The sequence below is a fragment of the Crinia signifera genome, chromosome 3 (assembly GCF_055691185.1).
Source record: "Crinia signifera chromosome 3, ASM5569118v1, whole genome shotgun sequence".
NCBI classification, from domain to species: Eukaryota; Metazoa; Chordata; class Amphibia; order Anura; family Myobatrachidae; genus Crinia; species Crinia signifera.
Window position 1 is genome coordinate 14,440,376 of NC_139219.1, and position 17,840 is coordinate 14,458,215.

The 17,840-nt window shown below is 46.4% G+C and overlaps 1 protein-coding gene across 4 annotated transcripts in view; it reads right to left on the reverse strand.

Moving 5' to 3' along the window:
- Window positions 1-6,981: 6,981 nt before the first annotated feature.
- The window catches only part of KLC4 (kinesin light chain 4), a 54,491-nt gene continuing 43,632 nt past the window's right edge, over window positions 6,982-17,840 (reverse strand). For all 4 annotated transcript variants that reach the window (XM_083175304.1, XM_083175305.1, XM_083175307.1 and 1 more), the window contains 3 exons: window positions 12,108-12,232; window positions 10,834-10,891; window positions 6,982-9,271 (listed from right to left, as the gene is read on the reverse strand). In XM_083175304.1, coding sequence (XP_083031430.1) covers window positions 9,200-9,271; window positions 10,834-10,891; window positions 12,108-12,232 — 255 coding nt within the window. In that variant the 3' untranslated portion in view covers window positions 6,982-9,199. The remainder of the gene's footprint in view (window positions 9,272-10,833; window positions 10,892-12,107; window positions 12,233-17,840) is intronic.

Genomic DNA, 17,840 nt, shown 5'->3' on the forward strand with positions numbered 1-17,840 from the left:
AGTTTTTGGATATTGTCCAGAGTTTCTTTGCGGAGTATGTTCTCCTGAGGAAAACACGGGAGGACATATTAGCTCTACACCAGTGGTGTATTTATAAGGGGTGCCGAGTGTGCAGCGCACATGGACCCCTGAGTCACATGCTGCACCCATTTTTTTAAATTGTTATCCCACCGGAGTACCATGACGACAGCAGCATCGCTGCAAAAATCACTGGAAACATGGCCGACACGCCATTTTTCCAGAGATCTGCACACTACAGCCTCTAAGCCTTCCAGTGCCGCGATGGAGGAGGGCGGCCTGCTCCACACAGATGAGCCATGACTGGGAGATCAAACCAGATGCCTCCAAAACACAACATTCTTCCAGAACTTTATATAATCAGAACCAGATTAAGAAATGGCGATGTGGCATATGTGATCTGGGGTTTCTTCTGTGTGGCATAATGTGAACTGTGGGTACGTCCGAATTAAGCCTTTGGAGGTTCCAAGACACTTAAGACAGGTGCCCTGGAACACGGTCCACGTAGTCCGGATGATAGGATGCCGGCAATCAATAGATCACCGGGGCATCCCAATAATGAAACACACCCCCGCCCCAAATGGTAATGGTTACGGTATAGATGATAGACAATATCTAGGTCGAAAGTCACTAGGTCGACTACAATCTCTAGGTCGACACTGAAAAAGGGTTGACATACCTTAGTTCGACACTGCCAAAATGTTGACACAAGCTCATGGTTGACATGAATTTTTCACCATATATATGAACCACTTCCCTCACCATGCTTTGGCCTATTATATTCCCACCCTATTCCTTTCAACAGGGTGGTAAGGTAGACAAAAGCATTAGGTTGACATTCAAAAGGTTGACCTGAGTTTTTCACATTTTTTTTAAAGCCGACTTTTGCCAATGGGCGGTATTTCCTACTCTACCATCCACTAGGGCGTGGAGGGAGAATATAATAGTGTGATGAGCACAGAAGCATGGCGAGCGCATCGGTACACTGATACGGTGTCCATGTTGACTTATGTTGAAATTCGGGACAGAAAATGTGAAAAATTCATGTGGACGTTTTGATTCACGACCTAATGCCGCGTTTCTGACCGTGTCGATCTTAGCCATATTGACCTGGGTTGGCCTTCAGTCGACCCATACCCATTGTAAACAGCGATACTGTACCGGTATATGTGGATATGGTACTGTTACTTTGCTTGATGAGGATACGCCAATGTCCCTCCTACATGGCTTCGTCTATAGGAAACAAAATATTTGAGTTTGAACTTTTATATATATTTTTTTCAACCGACAAATTTATACAAAGCAGGTAGGATAATAGGGGGGATTAGGAAGACTTTGGGCCCTTGTTTTGCTAGTTTAATAAAAAAGACGTAGCTATTGTGCTGCGTTATTAGGGGTGTGAGGTTGGGGGCTGCAGTGTTTAGGAATGCCACCGTTACGCACCTGTTAGAAAGCCGTCCCATTGTCTCCTGTGCACCTTAGCATAAATATTTGTATATCTTGTAACAGCGTTAAATTAGCTTCATTCATCTGCGGTCAGAAGAGTCCAGCACGCGGCAGTCACTCACGGTGCACAATGCACATCGCCCGCCGCTTGGGAACAGGCATTGATTTTCTGGCTGGAATGCATTCAATACCTTAAAACTGATTAATCCTTCATTTTCACACCAGGTTTACAAATCTAAAACCACATCATCTGCTAATCATTCGGGCACTCATGTTGTTAATTAGAGACAATTGGATAAAAGGGTAATAAAATATTTATTCTTCTTTGAAATAAGTTTAATTCCAAGCAGATGAGTCTAAAATGATTTTGTCTAATCTTAACCCTTTATGACCCCTTGTCCATTTAAATGGACATTATTGAGAACATTTACTGCGTAGACCAGGGGTGTCAAACTCAAATTCATCGGGGGCCGCATCAGCAGTTTGGTCACCCTCAAAGGGCCGGTTGTATCTGTAGGTCCCCCTGTATAATTATAATGCCATGACACCACAGGCTGCTCCCCCTGTATAATATAAAATGAATGCCATGACACCACAGGCTGCTCCCCCTGTATAATAATAATGCCATGACACCACAGACTGCTCCACCTGTATAATATAATAAAAGTAATGCCATGACACATAAATGATTATACAGGAGGAGCAGCCTGTGGTGTCATGGCATTATTATTATTATACACGGGGACACCTCAGGAAACAGCAGATATATATTTTTTTTTTATTGTGAGTGTGATCCTCATCCTCACTTACTGTTTCTCCGTCTGTCCTGCAGCTGCTGTGGCTTCCAGCTTTTCTTCACTGCTTGCTGCGGCCACACTGTCCCCGAGTCCAGCTTCCCTGCCTGCTCCTACTTCTCTACAGACGCATGGGCGGGCGGCGTCATCGTCATGACGTCCCCACCCAGGGTCTGTCACTGCCGGGCATCAGAGGGAACAGGCGGCCGGGCCCTCCTCCACGTAGCCTTGGAGGCCGGCGGCCATGTTTCTGTAGCCGCATACATATGAGCCTACAGGAACATGGCCGCCGACAGTGGAGGAACAGGTAAGGCGGATGTGGACGCGGCCCGCAGCACTCCTGTTTTAGACACACTGCCCCTGCGTGCTATCACCTCGTTAGGGCCACATGACGAGGTCTGGCGGGCCGGATTTGGCCCGCGGGCCTTGTGTTTGACACCCGTGGCGTAGACTGTATTGCGATGACTGGTGTCATACAAATCCCAATGTCCATATAAATGTAAGTGAATACGCCAGCAGATTCTATAGGGTCAAAATATTGAATTAGAACGAATCACAACGTTTTGGTGCATGAGTCACAATGCTTTATGTACTGAAAACTAAAACGACCAACCCTCCCCTCCCGTAGGCTAACCCTAGCTCCCCTCCAACAGCCTAACCTCAAGTTGCCCTACAAAGCCTAAAGGTGCATACACACTGAGCAATTTTCGCCGGGGGTGGATGGCTTTCCATAGCAGGACAATATGGAAAGCCGTTTACGCCGTAATACCATCAGATCAGCAGCGGCGGCCGGTGACGATGCGTGAGAATGATCACCGCCGGGCTGTACACACTGGGCGGCGTTTGAGCTGAAAGATGCTCAAACGGTAAAAGTGAGTTTAGGAAAAAGGAAAAATACTGACAGTTTTTCAGGCGCTCCTCACTCGATTATAAATTCAGGGGTGTGTTTCAATGGTGTTCCTTGACAAAGAAAAAAAACAAAATAGTGTGTTACCCTAATATATAATCTGGATATAACACATGAAAATCCCCATGTGGGGAACCGTACCCTCTGTTTATGTTCACTTTTTCAAGTAGACCATCTGCGCTCAATGGGAAGGAGTGTTCAACTCCGGACAGCAATCTTCTAACCCTTTCGTATTAGTCACCATGTGGAGAGAACTGAGATTTGCCTCCAATAGTGAAATACAGTTTTTATTCTTTAAAATACAAATACCGATTTTTGTCTACAAAACTGTAGACAAAAACAGCCATAGTTTTGTGGGCAAGAAATTCTGGCGAGAGTCCATCGTGTGCACCCATTTTTGTATTTTAATCTGTATTTTAAAGAATAAAAACTGTATTTCACTATTGGAGGCAAATCTCTGTTCTCTCCACATGGTGACTAATACGAAAGGGTTAGAAGATTGCGGTCCGGAGTTGAACACTCCCTCCCATTGAGCGCAGATGGTCTACTTGAAAAAGTGGACATAAACAGAGGGTACGGTTCCCCACACGGGGATTTTCAGGTGTTATATCCAGATTATATATTAGGGTAACACACTATTTTGTTTTTTTCCTTTGTCGAGGAACACCATTGGAACACACCCCTGAATTTATAATAGAGTGAGGAGCGCCTGAAAAAAACTGTCAGTATTTTTCCTTTTTCCTATGTTTTTGTATTTGTGGTGACATATTTATCAGGCAGCACCTAGCGCATTAATCCATTTCCAAAAAAACAGATATACAGTAGGTAAAAGTGAGTTGCTTTCAGTGTGTATGGGCCATTAACTTTAACCCTACGCATATACAGTACCAAGAAGGGGAGGATCTGTGATCTCCCTAATTTACTGATCATGGGTTAGCCAGGAGGACCCTGGTTTGGGGAACACTTGTGTATCCTAATAACTTCAGTGGCATCCATATAACTAGCTGTTTGTGAATTGTGGTTATCGCTATTAGCTTTCTTGAAAACATAACTTACAAAAAATTTGAGTTTATAACAAAAAACAACAACAATATGTTATTTGTACCTATAAATATCTATTGTGTGTTACATTATCTTGTGATCTATCTATCTGTCCAATATCTATAAATCTATCAAGCTAAATTTTGATTGATCAAATATCTAATATCTATCTGTGCATTTATTAGCTATAAAATATCGGTACTTATGTATTATCTGGGCTGCCGATTTTTTGATTGTATGCCTTAACTTAAGGCATACAATCAGATGCGATGCGATATCGCATACGACCATATCGCATGCGATGCGATGACCCGATTTTTCCATAGGATTCAATGTTAAAATGGACTGAGTCCATTTTAACATGGCATTCAATGGGAAAAAGGGGTCCTTTTCATACCCCTACTATCCAAGTGGGCATGGAGTTGGATATAAACCTGTGGCGAGCGTAGCGAGCCACCGAGCCCGAAGCATGGCGAGCGGACGGTATTCTGTGTCCCCTCGCCACGCTTCGGGCTCGGTGGCTCGCCACAGGTTTATATCCAACTCCATGCCCACTTGGATAGTAGGGGTATGAAAAGGACCCCTTTTCCCATTGAATTCCATGTTAAAATGGACTCAGTCCATTTTAACATTGAATCCTATGGAAAAACCGGGTCCATCGCATCGCATGCGATGCGATGGACCCGATTTCAAAATCGGCAGCCCAGTTAGTACATAAGTACCAAAATATCTATTGTGTGTTTCAATTAAGTTATCTTGTGATAAACTTTTCTATCTATCTATCTATCTATCTATCTATCTATCTATCTATCTATCTATCCATCCATCCATCCATCCATCCATCTATCTATACTAGTTAAAAGCCAGTCAAAATGATGCATCTGCAATGTACTTTCACTTTTTTACTTTAATTTTTTTCTTTACTTTGAGCGGTGACAGTTTTTAGCCCACCAATTCTTCACCCCATCCGCATTATCTGCTACTACCTCCAATCTCTGGGCCTTATTTTTGTTCACTCCTTCTGGCAAAACCATGTGCACTGCAGGTGGGGTAGATGTTACATGTGCAGAGAGAATTAGATTTGGGTGGGGTTTTACTACAAAGTGATATTTATATTGCAGTGTACAAATAAAGCAGCCAGTATTTACCCTGCACAGAAACAAAATAACTGGTACTTGTGAGTTATCTGGACGCCCGATTTTTTGATTGTATGCCTTAAGTTAAGGCATACAATCAGATACGATGCGATGCGATATCGCATCGCATCGCATGCGACCATCGGATGCGATGACCCGATTTTTCCATAGGAATCAATGTTAAAATGATTCCTATGGAAAAAGGGGTCCTTTTCATACCCCTACTATCCAAGTGGGCATGGAGTTGGATATAAACCTGTGGCGAGCGTAGCGAGCCACCGAGCCCGAAGCGTGGCGAGCGAAGCGAGCCCCGCGAGGGGACGGTATTCCGTGTCCCCTCGCGGGGCTCGCTACGCTCGCCACGCTTCGGGCTCGGTGGCTCGCTACGCTCGCCACAGGTTTATATCCAACTCCATGCCCACTTGGATAGTAGGGGTATGAAAAGGACCCCTTTTTCCCATTGAATTCCATGTTAAAATGGACTCAGTCCATTTTAACATTGATTCCTATGGAAAAATCGGGTCATCGCATCGCATCGCATCGCATCCGATGGTCGCATGCGATGCGATGCGATGTGCCCGATCCGACCCGATTTTTAAATCGGGCGTCCGGATAACTCACAAGTACCAAATAACTCACCCAAATCCAACTCTCTCTGCACATTTTACATCTGCCTCACCTGCAGTGCACATGGTTTTGTCCATCTAAGAAGGAATTTGCCAGAAGGAGCGAACCAGAATAAAGGCCTCTGTCTTCACAGCTGTCTTCGAATACCGTGGCCACTGGAGGGTTTTCACCAAATTGGGTCAACGGTCTGTCAAATCGATTGGATGGCTTGTATGAAGCCCAATCCCCTGTGAATCAGGATTTTACCCATTGGGCTCCATACAAGCCATCCAATCGATTGGACAGACCGTTGACCCAATTTGGTCTGACATAAGTGGAGAATACTCCTTGAAAAACCTCCAATGGCCACGATATTCGAATCCATCCCAATCCAGGCCACTCACTAGTGAGGATCCACCGTACACCCGCAGGGTGCTCCACTTGTTTCCTTCCAGCCCACTGGGGCTTAACATCATTACCCCAAACTCTGGAGAAACATCCTGACCCATTGCCTCTTGCCCAATCCATCTTGCCAACAGCGGGACAATCCAGTGCATTATTGCCCATGGAGTGGTAACTATATGGATCACCCAATTGTGCAATTTTATTGCTATATTGCAAATACGTCAATCAAATAGTCCAAGCAAGCAGAGAGTGTTTTTATTTATTAATTTGTTATCATTTAAGGTTTATTGTTTACATGTATATGTTGTATACCATCTATCTTTTTAAAGTTTATACTGTATATACAGGTCATTATTATTAAAAACATTTGTAAAGATCATCCAATCTACCAATCAAATTAACAAAATCTAACTTTAGCGCTGCTACAGAACTTTGTTCTGAACCACTTCTCTTCTGCGCTATATAAGGAACCGTAAATAAATAAATGTCTGTGCTGCCGCAGCCTCAGCCAGTAACAGCGTCTGCAGGAGGCCACAGTATCCGTGGGCTGACAATCATTACACAATCTCACTGCATATTCCTACTCTAAACACGAACGGCTTGCTGATATGGCAATAAGCAGAATCAGTCAGGTTTCCAAATAATTTTATTTTCCTGAGAGATAAAATTCAAAATTATGATACATGATTGAGAATGGGGTCAACGGCAGGAAAAACCCAAAACAAAATGCAGAACACAAGCATCTACATGCCGGAAACAGCAGAACTTTATTTTGTCAAGAGCGCCCTCTGGTGGGATTTGAGAGAATGACACACTGGGCGACATGATTAGACCGAGAGAACAGCATAAAGCAGAAGAGATGGAACAGTCATTCATTTGCAGACAAAGATAATTATTGCAGTATGGTGGGGTCAATGGAACAACATTCTAGAGGATGCGGAAAGAGATGACCAAAGAAGGGCCCACGCTCATTGAGTCACCTAGGTACCTGTCCAACAGAGGAGGAGAGAACTGGTGCCCTTCTGTCGGAGTGATCAGGAGCTGTGGGAATTTGGCAGTCGGGGAGAAGTAAGGAGCTAGTGCTGTGTGTGGATTATTCAATTTGGTAACTGTAAATAAAGTGCTATTGGCCCAAAAAGACCAGGTTGGCAGCAGCGTCCCCCATGGCAAGCCCGCCGCAGCATGACCAACTCAGTTACAACTGTACATAAAACAAAAAATATTGGGGCACTGGAGATTTACACATCCCAGAGACTGGTACATACAACATTTTCCTAGATTTTACATTTTTTATTAAAACCCAAAGTCTGCCAATGAGAGGAATCAGAATAAAATGGCATGTGAGAGGTCTGAATTGGTACAGCAACTGTAGTGTCCCTCTGGCATGGACAGGTGCGAGTAGCCTTACCCGGGTATGCACCTATTGCCGGGAAATGCATCTGCAATGCCTGTTACCCTGGCACATGGGCATGCGCCAGTAGTGTCACCCTGGCAGGCGGCCATGTGCCAGTAGTGTCACCCTGGCAGGCGGCCATGTGCCAGTAGTGTCACCCTGGCAGGCAGCCATGTGCCAGTAGTGTCACCCTGGCACGCAGCCATGTGCCTGTAGTGTCACCCTGGCACGCAGCCATGTGCCTGTAGTGTTATGCGGTCACGCACCTGTAGTGTTACCCTGGCACGCAGTCACGCACCTGTAGTGTTACGCTGGCACGCGGTCACGCACCTGTAGTGTTACGCTGGCACGCGGTCACGCGCCTGTAGTGTTACCCTGGCACGCGCCTGTAGTGTTACCCTGGCATGCGGTCACGCGCCTGTAGTGTTACCCTGGCACGCGGTCACGCGCCTGTAGTGTTACCCTGGCACGCGGTCACGCGCCTGTAGTGTTACCCTGGCACGCGGTCACGCGCCTGTAGTGTTACCCTGGCACGCGGTCACGCGCCTGTAGTGTTACCCTGGCAGGCGGCCACGCGCCAGTAGTGTTACCCTGGCAGGCGGCCACGCGCCAGTAGTGTCACCCTGGCAGGCGGCCACATGCCAGTAGTGTCACCCTGGCAGGCGGCCACATGCCAGTAGTGTCACCCTGGCAGGCGGCCATGTGCCTATAGTGTCACCCCTGGCAGGCGGCCATGTGCCAGTAGTGTCACCCCTGGCAGGCGGCCATGTGCCTGTAGTGTCACCCTGGCAGGCGGCCATGTGCCTGTAGTGTCACCCTGGCAGGCGGCCATGTGCCTGTAGTGTCACACGGCCATGTGCCTGTAGTGTTACCCTGGCACATGGTTACGCACCTGTAGTGTCACCCTGGCACGCAGCCGCGTGCCTGTAGTGTTACGCTGGCACGCAGCCATGTGCCTGTAGTGTTACGCTGGCACGCAACCATGTGTATGTAGTGTTACGCTGGCACGCGGTCACGCACCTGTAGCGTTACCCTGGCACGCGGTCACGCACCTGTAGTGTTACCCTGGCACGCGGTCACACACCTGTAGTGTTACCCTGGCACGCGGCCACGTGCCTGTAGTGTTACTATGGCACACAGGGATGTGTAAGAATCCAGGCCTGTTCTGATCACAATGGACACACATTGCATGAATACATAGAGTATATACACTACAGAGGCCGATACCTCCATCCAGAATGTTGCGAGATTATAATCCAATATCTTTTCATTCTAGGTAATAGATAAGATTTCTTTCTTTTTACTCTAAGAGCAGTTTATAGATAAAATATGTAAGTGTTCAGTAGAAGTTCAAGTCAGCGTCACACTGGAATTGCTAGGATTAGGATGTGATCAGTTGGGAGATAAGGTGATTCTCTAGGCGGAGCATCTCCCATTAGCCAGGAAGGATTCATTAGCTATGAGATGACAGATCGATATTACTGGCACTCAATCCTCGACTTTCAGACAGAAGATTTTGAGAATTCTGAAAAGAGCAGAACATTTTATATTAGATTACTAAATCCTGCAAGATCATAAAATAAAAGGCTCTATGTCAAAAAAGGGTAAATAAGGCAGAGCAAAAGGGATTCTGGACCAAAATGCGGAGAAAGCTCGAAAGGTCTTATAACAAAGGGTAAGAAAATAGGTTAGAAAGGCTCTATGACAGGTAGATAAAGCAGAATAAAAAAGCTCTATTCAATCATCGGCGACCATCTCCTGAGGGGGAGATGGCCGCCGGACCCTATTCAATACTGTCTTCCCCAAAAGCATTGAACAGGGGAGCTCGGCAGAAGGAGCCCGACTTCACAAGCAGTTGGGCTCGTTCTGCCGAGAACGGTCGGGAAGTGACAAGCTGCCGGCTGCAGCTCGCCTCTTCCCGGCTGCAACTCGCAGCCACCCCCCCTTCTTGTCCCGCTGCAGCCAGCACATTGAATCCCGTCGAGCAGACCGAGAATGGGACAGGGTCACAGCTGTCGAGCAAGCTCAACAGCCGTGACTCCCAGATTGAATACCCCCCTAAATCAGAGGGAGAGATAGTAGACTAGAAAAGCTCTATCAGAGGTGGAGAAAGAAGGCTAGAAGGGCTCTGTCAGAGGTAGAGAAAGCAGGATAGAAAGGCTCTGTCAGAGGTAGAGAAAGCAGGATAGAAAGACTCTATCAGAGGTAGAGAAAGCAGGATAGAAAGGCTCTGTCAGAGGTAGAGAAAGCAGGATAGAAAGGCTCTATCAGAGGTAGAGAAAGCATGATAGAAAGGCTCTATAAGAGGTAGAGAAAGCAGGATAGAAAGGCTCTATCAGAGGTAGAGAAAGCATGATAGAAAGGCTCTATGACAGAGGGGGAGAAGGTAGGATAGAAAAGCTCTATCAGAGGTAGAGAAAGCATGATAGAAAAGCTCTATCAGAGGCGGAGAAAGAAGGCTAGAAGGGCTCTATCAGAGGTAGAGAGGATAGAAAGGCTCTATGACAGAGCCTTTCTATCCTATCTTCTCCCCCTCTGTCATAGAGCCTTTCTATCATGCTTTCTCTACCTCTGATAGAGCCTTTCTAGCCTTCTTTCTCTACCTCTGATAGAGCCTTTCTATCCTACCTTCTCCCCCTCTATCAGAGGTAGAGAAAGCAGGATAGAAAGGCTCTATCAGAGGTAGAGAAAGCAGGAGAAAAAGGCTCTGTGACAGGGAGAGAAAGGAGGAGAAAAAGGCTCTGTGACAGGGAGAGAAAGCAGGAGAAAAGGGCACTGTAACAGATGGAGAGACAGGCTATATTACACTTTCCTATTCTGAGAGATACACTATTTTTGTAGTTATGTAGGAGAATGGGCTCTGGAACAGAGTAGGAAAATGGATCCAGAAGAGGAGGGGGGGGGGGGGGGGGGTGTTAGTAAGGTCTCTTTGACCTCATTGAGAAAGCAAGGAGAAAAGGTCTCTGGGATGGATGAAGGGGGTGTAGGTGATAAGGAGGAAGAAGAGCTTTGTATGGGTGTACAGGAAGTAAGGAGCAGAATGTGGTTCAAAAGTTCTAGAAACCTTTGTCCCAAAGTAGTCCTTACCTTGAACGTCTCATCACTGGACTTGTTGAGATAGTTTAGCGATGCTGCTCGCTTCATACTGCAAGAGAACAGAGGATGTCCGGTTATACAATGTGTGTTAGAATGTTTATGCTGTGTATACTTTTACATGGGGAAGGATGTACAGGTCTCTTAGGAAACACTGCGTGTGTAATGATGTGTTTGCGCTGCTCAGGATAAACTCCATGTTCACCTGAAGACACCTGGGATTTGTCCAGCAGAGCATAGATGATCAGCTCAGTGCACACTAACAAGCCGCTTATTATCGGCAATGTGGAGAGGTGGCAAAGTCTGAAGAAGTATCTGTATATGCGGCAGGATAATTCTGCCACTGTACATTCATTACATTTACATTTTAATTGTTTTGCTACTAAAACACTGCTCAGTCCGCCCTCATTTATACACGCACTTCTGCGCCGTAACAAAGTGACCCGGGAGGGGTGACCGCTGCCATAACACTGAGCGGAGGCAAAAATGCAAGAAACACCCCTGATAATACCTTCCCGCTTCAACAAGAATCTTAAAATCCAATCTTTGCACTGCTCCCCATGCTCTGCATTTAGCAAGTAGGAACCTCGCTCTGCAAAACTCCAGCCAGCCTGTTATACCCCTTTCACACATGCAAAAATATCCCGGGTTTTTGCACATGAACGCAAATCAACCCAGGATTTAGCGCAGTGTGAAAGGGTCTTGAAAGAATATCCTGGGATAAACATCCCGGGATTTGGTCAGTGTGAATGGTCCCGTACCCGGGAGTGGGTACACGGGACTTTAAAAAAGCTGCTGATTGGAGCTTTCTTGGGCTCACAAATGCTGCTGTCATCTTTCAGAGCCCTGGAGTCCATTTCTAATGACATGCAAATGTATTTGCAGTGATTTCCCAGGATCAGTGTGAATGGGGCTGTCCCGGGTCAATCCCAGGTCTGAGTGCAGTGTGAAAGGGTACATTCCCGGGTATGACCCGGCTCTGCAAGTGCTGCTGCTAATCCTCCAGGGACCTTGCCCCACCGCGGTGCACAGCAGATCCAAAGCTGGACTGTACAACAGTTTTGCACTACATAAATTACCTCCATATTGCCCCATGCTATATGGGGCAGTCGGCGCTACCATATCAGAATGGGCAGCAGCTAGCACAGCGTCACGTGGGGACAGAAGCCACCTATGCTTTGGGTGTCAGGCTGTCGTCAGTTTCAGAATTATGTGTAGCTCTATCAATCTGTTACTTCATGTGTCACCGGTTTATCTTAGATGGTTACTTTGAGTTTCGTGGTTCTGGTGGTGCGGTCCCCTGCAGCTTTTTCACTAACATCTCGCTGCTTCTTCGTAGAACATCCCGGATCTTGCCCAGAGACCCTGAGCGTCTGAGCGTACCACTGCCGTCCTGTAAGACAACAATAAAACATACACACCAATTGCACAACTGCCTCACTGCAATGCAAATACAACTTCTATACCAAGGCATCACAACAATAAAACACACACACACCAGGGCCACTACTGTCAACCTGTAACACAACATACCCCACACACACAAACCAAGTGCACCACTTTACCTCCACATCACAACCTACAGCATAACTTTCACATACCTTGTACCACTTTTGCACTACAACACAATAAACCTCACTCACCAAATGCACTACTGCCATCCTAGAACCAGAATACAAGCACCAAGTGCACAATGATCTCCCTGTAAGAAAACATTACTCACAACTCACACGCTGCCCTAATACAGAATGTACCACACCAATACAAGTTATACAGCAATCACATCTGAAGGACTACAAAAATAAAGAAAATACATGTGGCACAGCTATGGGCACTAGCTTTGTGCCATCCTGTGCTAATTTATACTATGGCTTGTTAGAACAGCACACCATTTGGAACAAGAATCTAAGCATTAGTTTGGCATCTGGCACTGAGTGAAGGGGCAAGTAAAGAGACTCCACCTTGTGTAGGAATCACATCCCCTGAAGAAGTCATTGGTTCTAATGCTAAGGGTTCACATGGTACATGACATTAAAGAACCCAGTGCATTGTGGGATCCTGAAAGCAGCCCACAACAGCTGTACTGACACAAGATGGGTGGTTTTCCCTATGAGCTTCTCCACTGCAAATACACTTTGTGAGTTTGCATTTTATATAAAGTGGGGTTTATATGTTTTTTTTTAACACCTCCCATCACTTGTATCCATGCAATTAGGGATAAATAAGTGCAGTGAGAACACACTTTTTTTTTTGGAGCCCAAGATGGTGCTCCAAACACCCAATGCAGCTTCCTAAATCGTGCATAGGGGGGTGTATGTACGTATGGACCCTCTCCAAAAGGAGAAGGGCCCCGTTACTTCCCTAACCCCTCTCAGCCAAAAGGCCTAAGAGGGGGAATATAGGGATTGGTGGGTCCTCTTCACCAAAGAGACCCTCGGTGGGTTTCCCTCCACCTTGTGGCTCAGCTCTCCCCAGGAGGAGAGAGCTTTGGCACGTAAAACTGTAGCAAGGCATGCTGGGAAATGTACTTCCCCATCCCTGGTTTAATGTGTAATAAACTCTACTGGCAGCAGCAAGCAACCATCTTTTCCATGGCTCTTTCGGAGCCACAGTCAGCTAGGTTAAGCAGGCCTGATTTACAACAGGTAGACTGCTATCCTGGGGACAGACATGACCAGGAGCAGAACTCCTGGAAGTATTTGTATATGGGATATCTTGTAGGTGCTGTGCCAGTGCCTTCCTCCCTAGAGCGGCCAGGTGCACAGTGGGGAGCACACACCCCTGTCCACTGTTTACAATGTAACGTTGTTGTACATGTATCAGAGCTTGTGCAGTTGCTAGATACAGGCACCAGCACCAGTTACAGAGGCAGGGGCTGTATCATCTCCTTCTGTACTACATGTCCAAAGAGAACATCAATAGCCCAAAGAGATCCATAACAGATGTGTCACCTGAGAACAGCCGGTAAGACAACACCACAACTCACACAAAGTGTATACTACTTCCGTCCTGTAACACACCACCACTCACACACAGTGTACACTACTACCATCTTGCAACACACTATCACAACTCACAGTGTATACTACGATCCTGCAACACACCCTACCAGAACTCACACTACCATCCTGTAACACATCACCAGAACTCCTCAAAAAACACACACCCAAACACACACACACACACACACACACACACACACACACAGAGGTATCCTCATACACCTAGCCTCAATGGGGCAGATGTATTAAGCCTTAACAAGAGATAAATGCAAGGGTGATAAGGAGAGATAAACGTCCAGCCAATCAGCTCCTTACTGACTTTTTTCAAACACAGCCTGTAACATGGCAGTTAGCAGGTGATAGGCTGGACCTTTATCTCTCTTTATCACCCTTGCATTTATCTCTTGTTAAGGCTTAATACATCCGCCCCATTATGCCTTACAGTGTGTGGTGCCAGGCATAGTTACAGTACAGCATCTCTTGTTAGCAAAGCAGATGCAGCAAACACCACTCCACGTTCTGGCGCTACAAAGCCACAAATGAAGCACAATGGAACATGGCGTCAGCTGTGTCTCAGCACTTCAAATACTAATCTGCACACAGATGTACAAAGAAAGTGCATCAAAGGGATCAGTGAAATCTAGCAATGTAGTCTGTCACTCCCAGTGGTTTCATTTGTGCGAATAAGACGCACATTCTGAGTGGGAGAGACGCTCTGCATGGCCGCGTCGCCCAGTACCTCATGCCTGAAATGGGCTGTTTGGTGCGACTGAAGCCACGGTGTATAAGGGATATACGTATTGCTAACTACTGCTGTCCTGTAACACAATAACCGAACCTACTACTGCTGTTTTATTGTAAAAGAATAACACAACTCACACACTGGGCTAATAACCAATGCGGCCTTTTTGACAAGTACACTCTACTTGCAGAACCAATCCACTTACACTTTGACCTTTTCGGAATAATCTGGGATTAACTCGGACAACTCTCTACCACAAGATGGACAAGTGTTTCCCAGACCCCATCAGGACATTTTCCTGCATCACATAGATCAGAACGCACCTTAGAAAGAAGGTGGGTGGGATCCTGCAGCCCCCGGGCCACCTTCTGATTTGATCGGAATCAATGCTGGATAACAGGACATGTAGCGTCCATGATCCACCTTGGACCCCGCATCTTCTGATTGGAACATACGTTCGATCATTGGATGTGGAGCACATTCTGGATGTCCTGCTCACACAATCTATATCACACCTACACAATCTCATCCACCAATTTCTTCTCTTTTATGATATTTATTGTGCGTGTGTCAATAAAATAGCATACTAAGACGATCGGTACCCTCCCACCCCCCATGATGTCAGTGATCATCCCGAATTCGGCGATCTGTGGGCATAATAAGTCATTAGTGTATGCATAAGTGTATTAGCAAATAACAGAAAAATCATTCGATGGGAAGAGACCATCGAAGACATTTCGGCCGTGCAGCCGCAGCCGGATGTGTTGGCGTACACTTCCCTTCGTATGCTACTGGCCGGGGGGTTCGACATTCAGCCGCGCTGCATTTACCAGTTCCCTAGACATGCGATTACACACAGCCTAGTGAACAAGCCCCTGTTTCTTTGTGAAGCCAAAACCCTCATAAAGTTGATTATGGTGAAACGCGTATTTAACATCACAATCAGTATATTAAATCGGAATTATACTATGCAATGAGGCCTTGCTTTATGGGGGGGGTCACTTTGGTGTACGAGTATTCCTACAGGACTGATCTTCAGATCCTGAGAGTGCAAGTATTGAAAGCGTTGAAGTCTCATGGGGTCGACTTGGATTGAAGAAACACAGTGTGAATATTACCCCAATAAGCACCCTAACAGTTCAAACAATGTATACCTTGTATATGCAAGGACTACACTATACGGCTTTGTTATATATAGATGTTAACATTCACTGAACATTTTGAATCCCTACTAAGAGTGGGCTCGGAGGTAAATGTGGGGTGGTGGCACCTTGCCCATTGTTCAGGTCACATGGTTATAGATGTTGTACCACTCCAGAGAGAGCAAGCCTCATCTAAAAAGAAGAACCAATGGTACTTGTTTCCTAGCACGGCCACAACGATTTCTATTGTGGTGGTCGCGTTGGAAAAAATTGCGTCGGTCGCGTCGGGTGCATACCAAAACGCACACGACGCGACCGACGCGATGTACCCGATTTCTCCATAGGCTTCAATGTTAAAATAATTTAACATTGAAGCCTATGGAGAAATCGGGTCCATCGTGTCCATAGGCTTCAATGTTAAATTATTTTAACATTGAAACTGAGTCCATTTAACATATAAAAAAATGGGTAAAGGGCCAATATGGGCCATTTCTCATTGGGTATGGCCCCGTCAAGTGTGTAAAAAAGAATGTCCCCCCATTGTGGCCGCCACCCCCACGATTGACGCGAAAACGAAGCGTGGCGAGGGGCGGCGGTGCGCGTCCTCCGACCTTTTCATTCCCCTACTATCCACGTCGGCGTGGAGTTGAGAATAGATTAGTGTGGCGAGCGCAGCGAGCCACCGAGCCCAAAGCGTGGCGAGCCCCGCGAGGGGACGCGGACAGCTGTGAAGCCCGCGAGGGGACGCGGATACCTGTGAAGGTATCCGCTGCGCTCGCCACGCTTCTATTCTCAATCTATTCTCAACTCCACGCCGACGTGGATAGTAGGGTAATGAAAAGGTCAGAGGACGCGCACCGCCACCCCTCGCGGGCTCGCTGCGCTCGCCACGCTTCGGGTTCGCGTCAATCGTGACGGGGCCATACCCAATGAGAAATGGCCCATATTGGGCCTTTTCCCATTTTTTCCTATGTTAAATTCAATGTTAAAATATTTTAACATTGAAGCCTATGGACAAATCGGGTCCATCGCATAGGCTTCAATGTTAAATATTTTAACATTGAAGCCTATGGAGAAATCGGGGGCATCGCGTCGGGCGCGCATAGGCTTCAATGTTAAAATATTTTAACATTGAAGCCTATAGGGAAATCGTGGGCATCGCGTCGTGTGCCTTCTTAAGGCACACGACCGACGCGATGTACCACAGTTGTGGTTTTTTCAAGAGAAATCGTGGGCATCGTGTGCCTTAAAGTTAAGGCACACGATGCCCGCGATTGTGGCCGTGCTAGGAAACAAGTACCGAACCAATGCTTCATCCACTCCACTGATGCCGCTACTGTTCTGAATTGGCACATTCTATTTCACCGAAGTGCCCACCAAAAATTAGTACAATATAGCCAGGATTTGAGCGGACGAAAAAAAACCTCCCACATTATTCACTTGCTTTATAGTGTGATATTATTGGTTCACTTTGGGTCATCTGTCACGCTAAAACGGTCGGTGCATTATAAAGGATTTACCACCATAAATGTTTTCACATTTTAAAGTCTGTAGGAAAGATGTTAAATATCAAGTTCATAACAAGCAGAGATATCAGGAGACGGCGTGTTACTGTGGCTGAATTCACCTTGTAACTGAGACACGGATACGCTTACACCACCAACTGCGTCTCTGCTGCTTGCGAGCACACTTACACAACCAACTGGAGTACTATTTCTTGTGCAACACCACCAGAGTCACTGATCCTGGTGGTTGGGTGGACTTACTCCACCACCTGAGTCCTTGTTTCTGATGGCTTACTTCACAACAGGATCACTGTTCCTCGCGGCTAAACGGGCTTACACCACCACCTGATTCATTCATTGTTCCTGATGGCTAAACGGGCTTACTCCACCACCTGATTCATTCATTGTTCCTGATGGCTAAACGGGCTTACTCCACCACCTGAGTCCTTGTTTCTGATGGCTTACTTCACAACAGGACCACCCAATTCATTCATTGTTCCTGATGGCTAAACGGGCTCTTTTACTTGTGGTTGGATGTTCTTAACTCCATCACCTGGGTCACTGTTCCTTGTGGCTAGACAGGTTTACAGAACCACCTTGATCACGGATT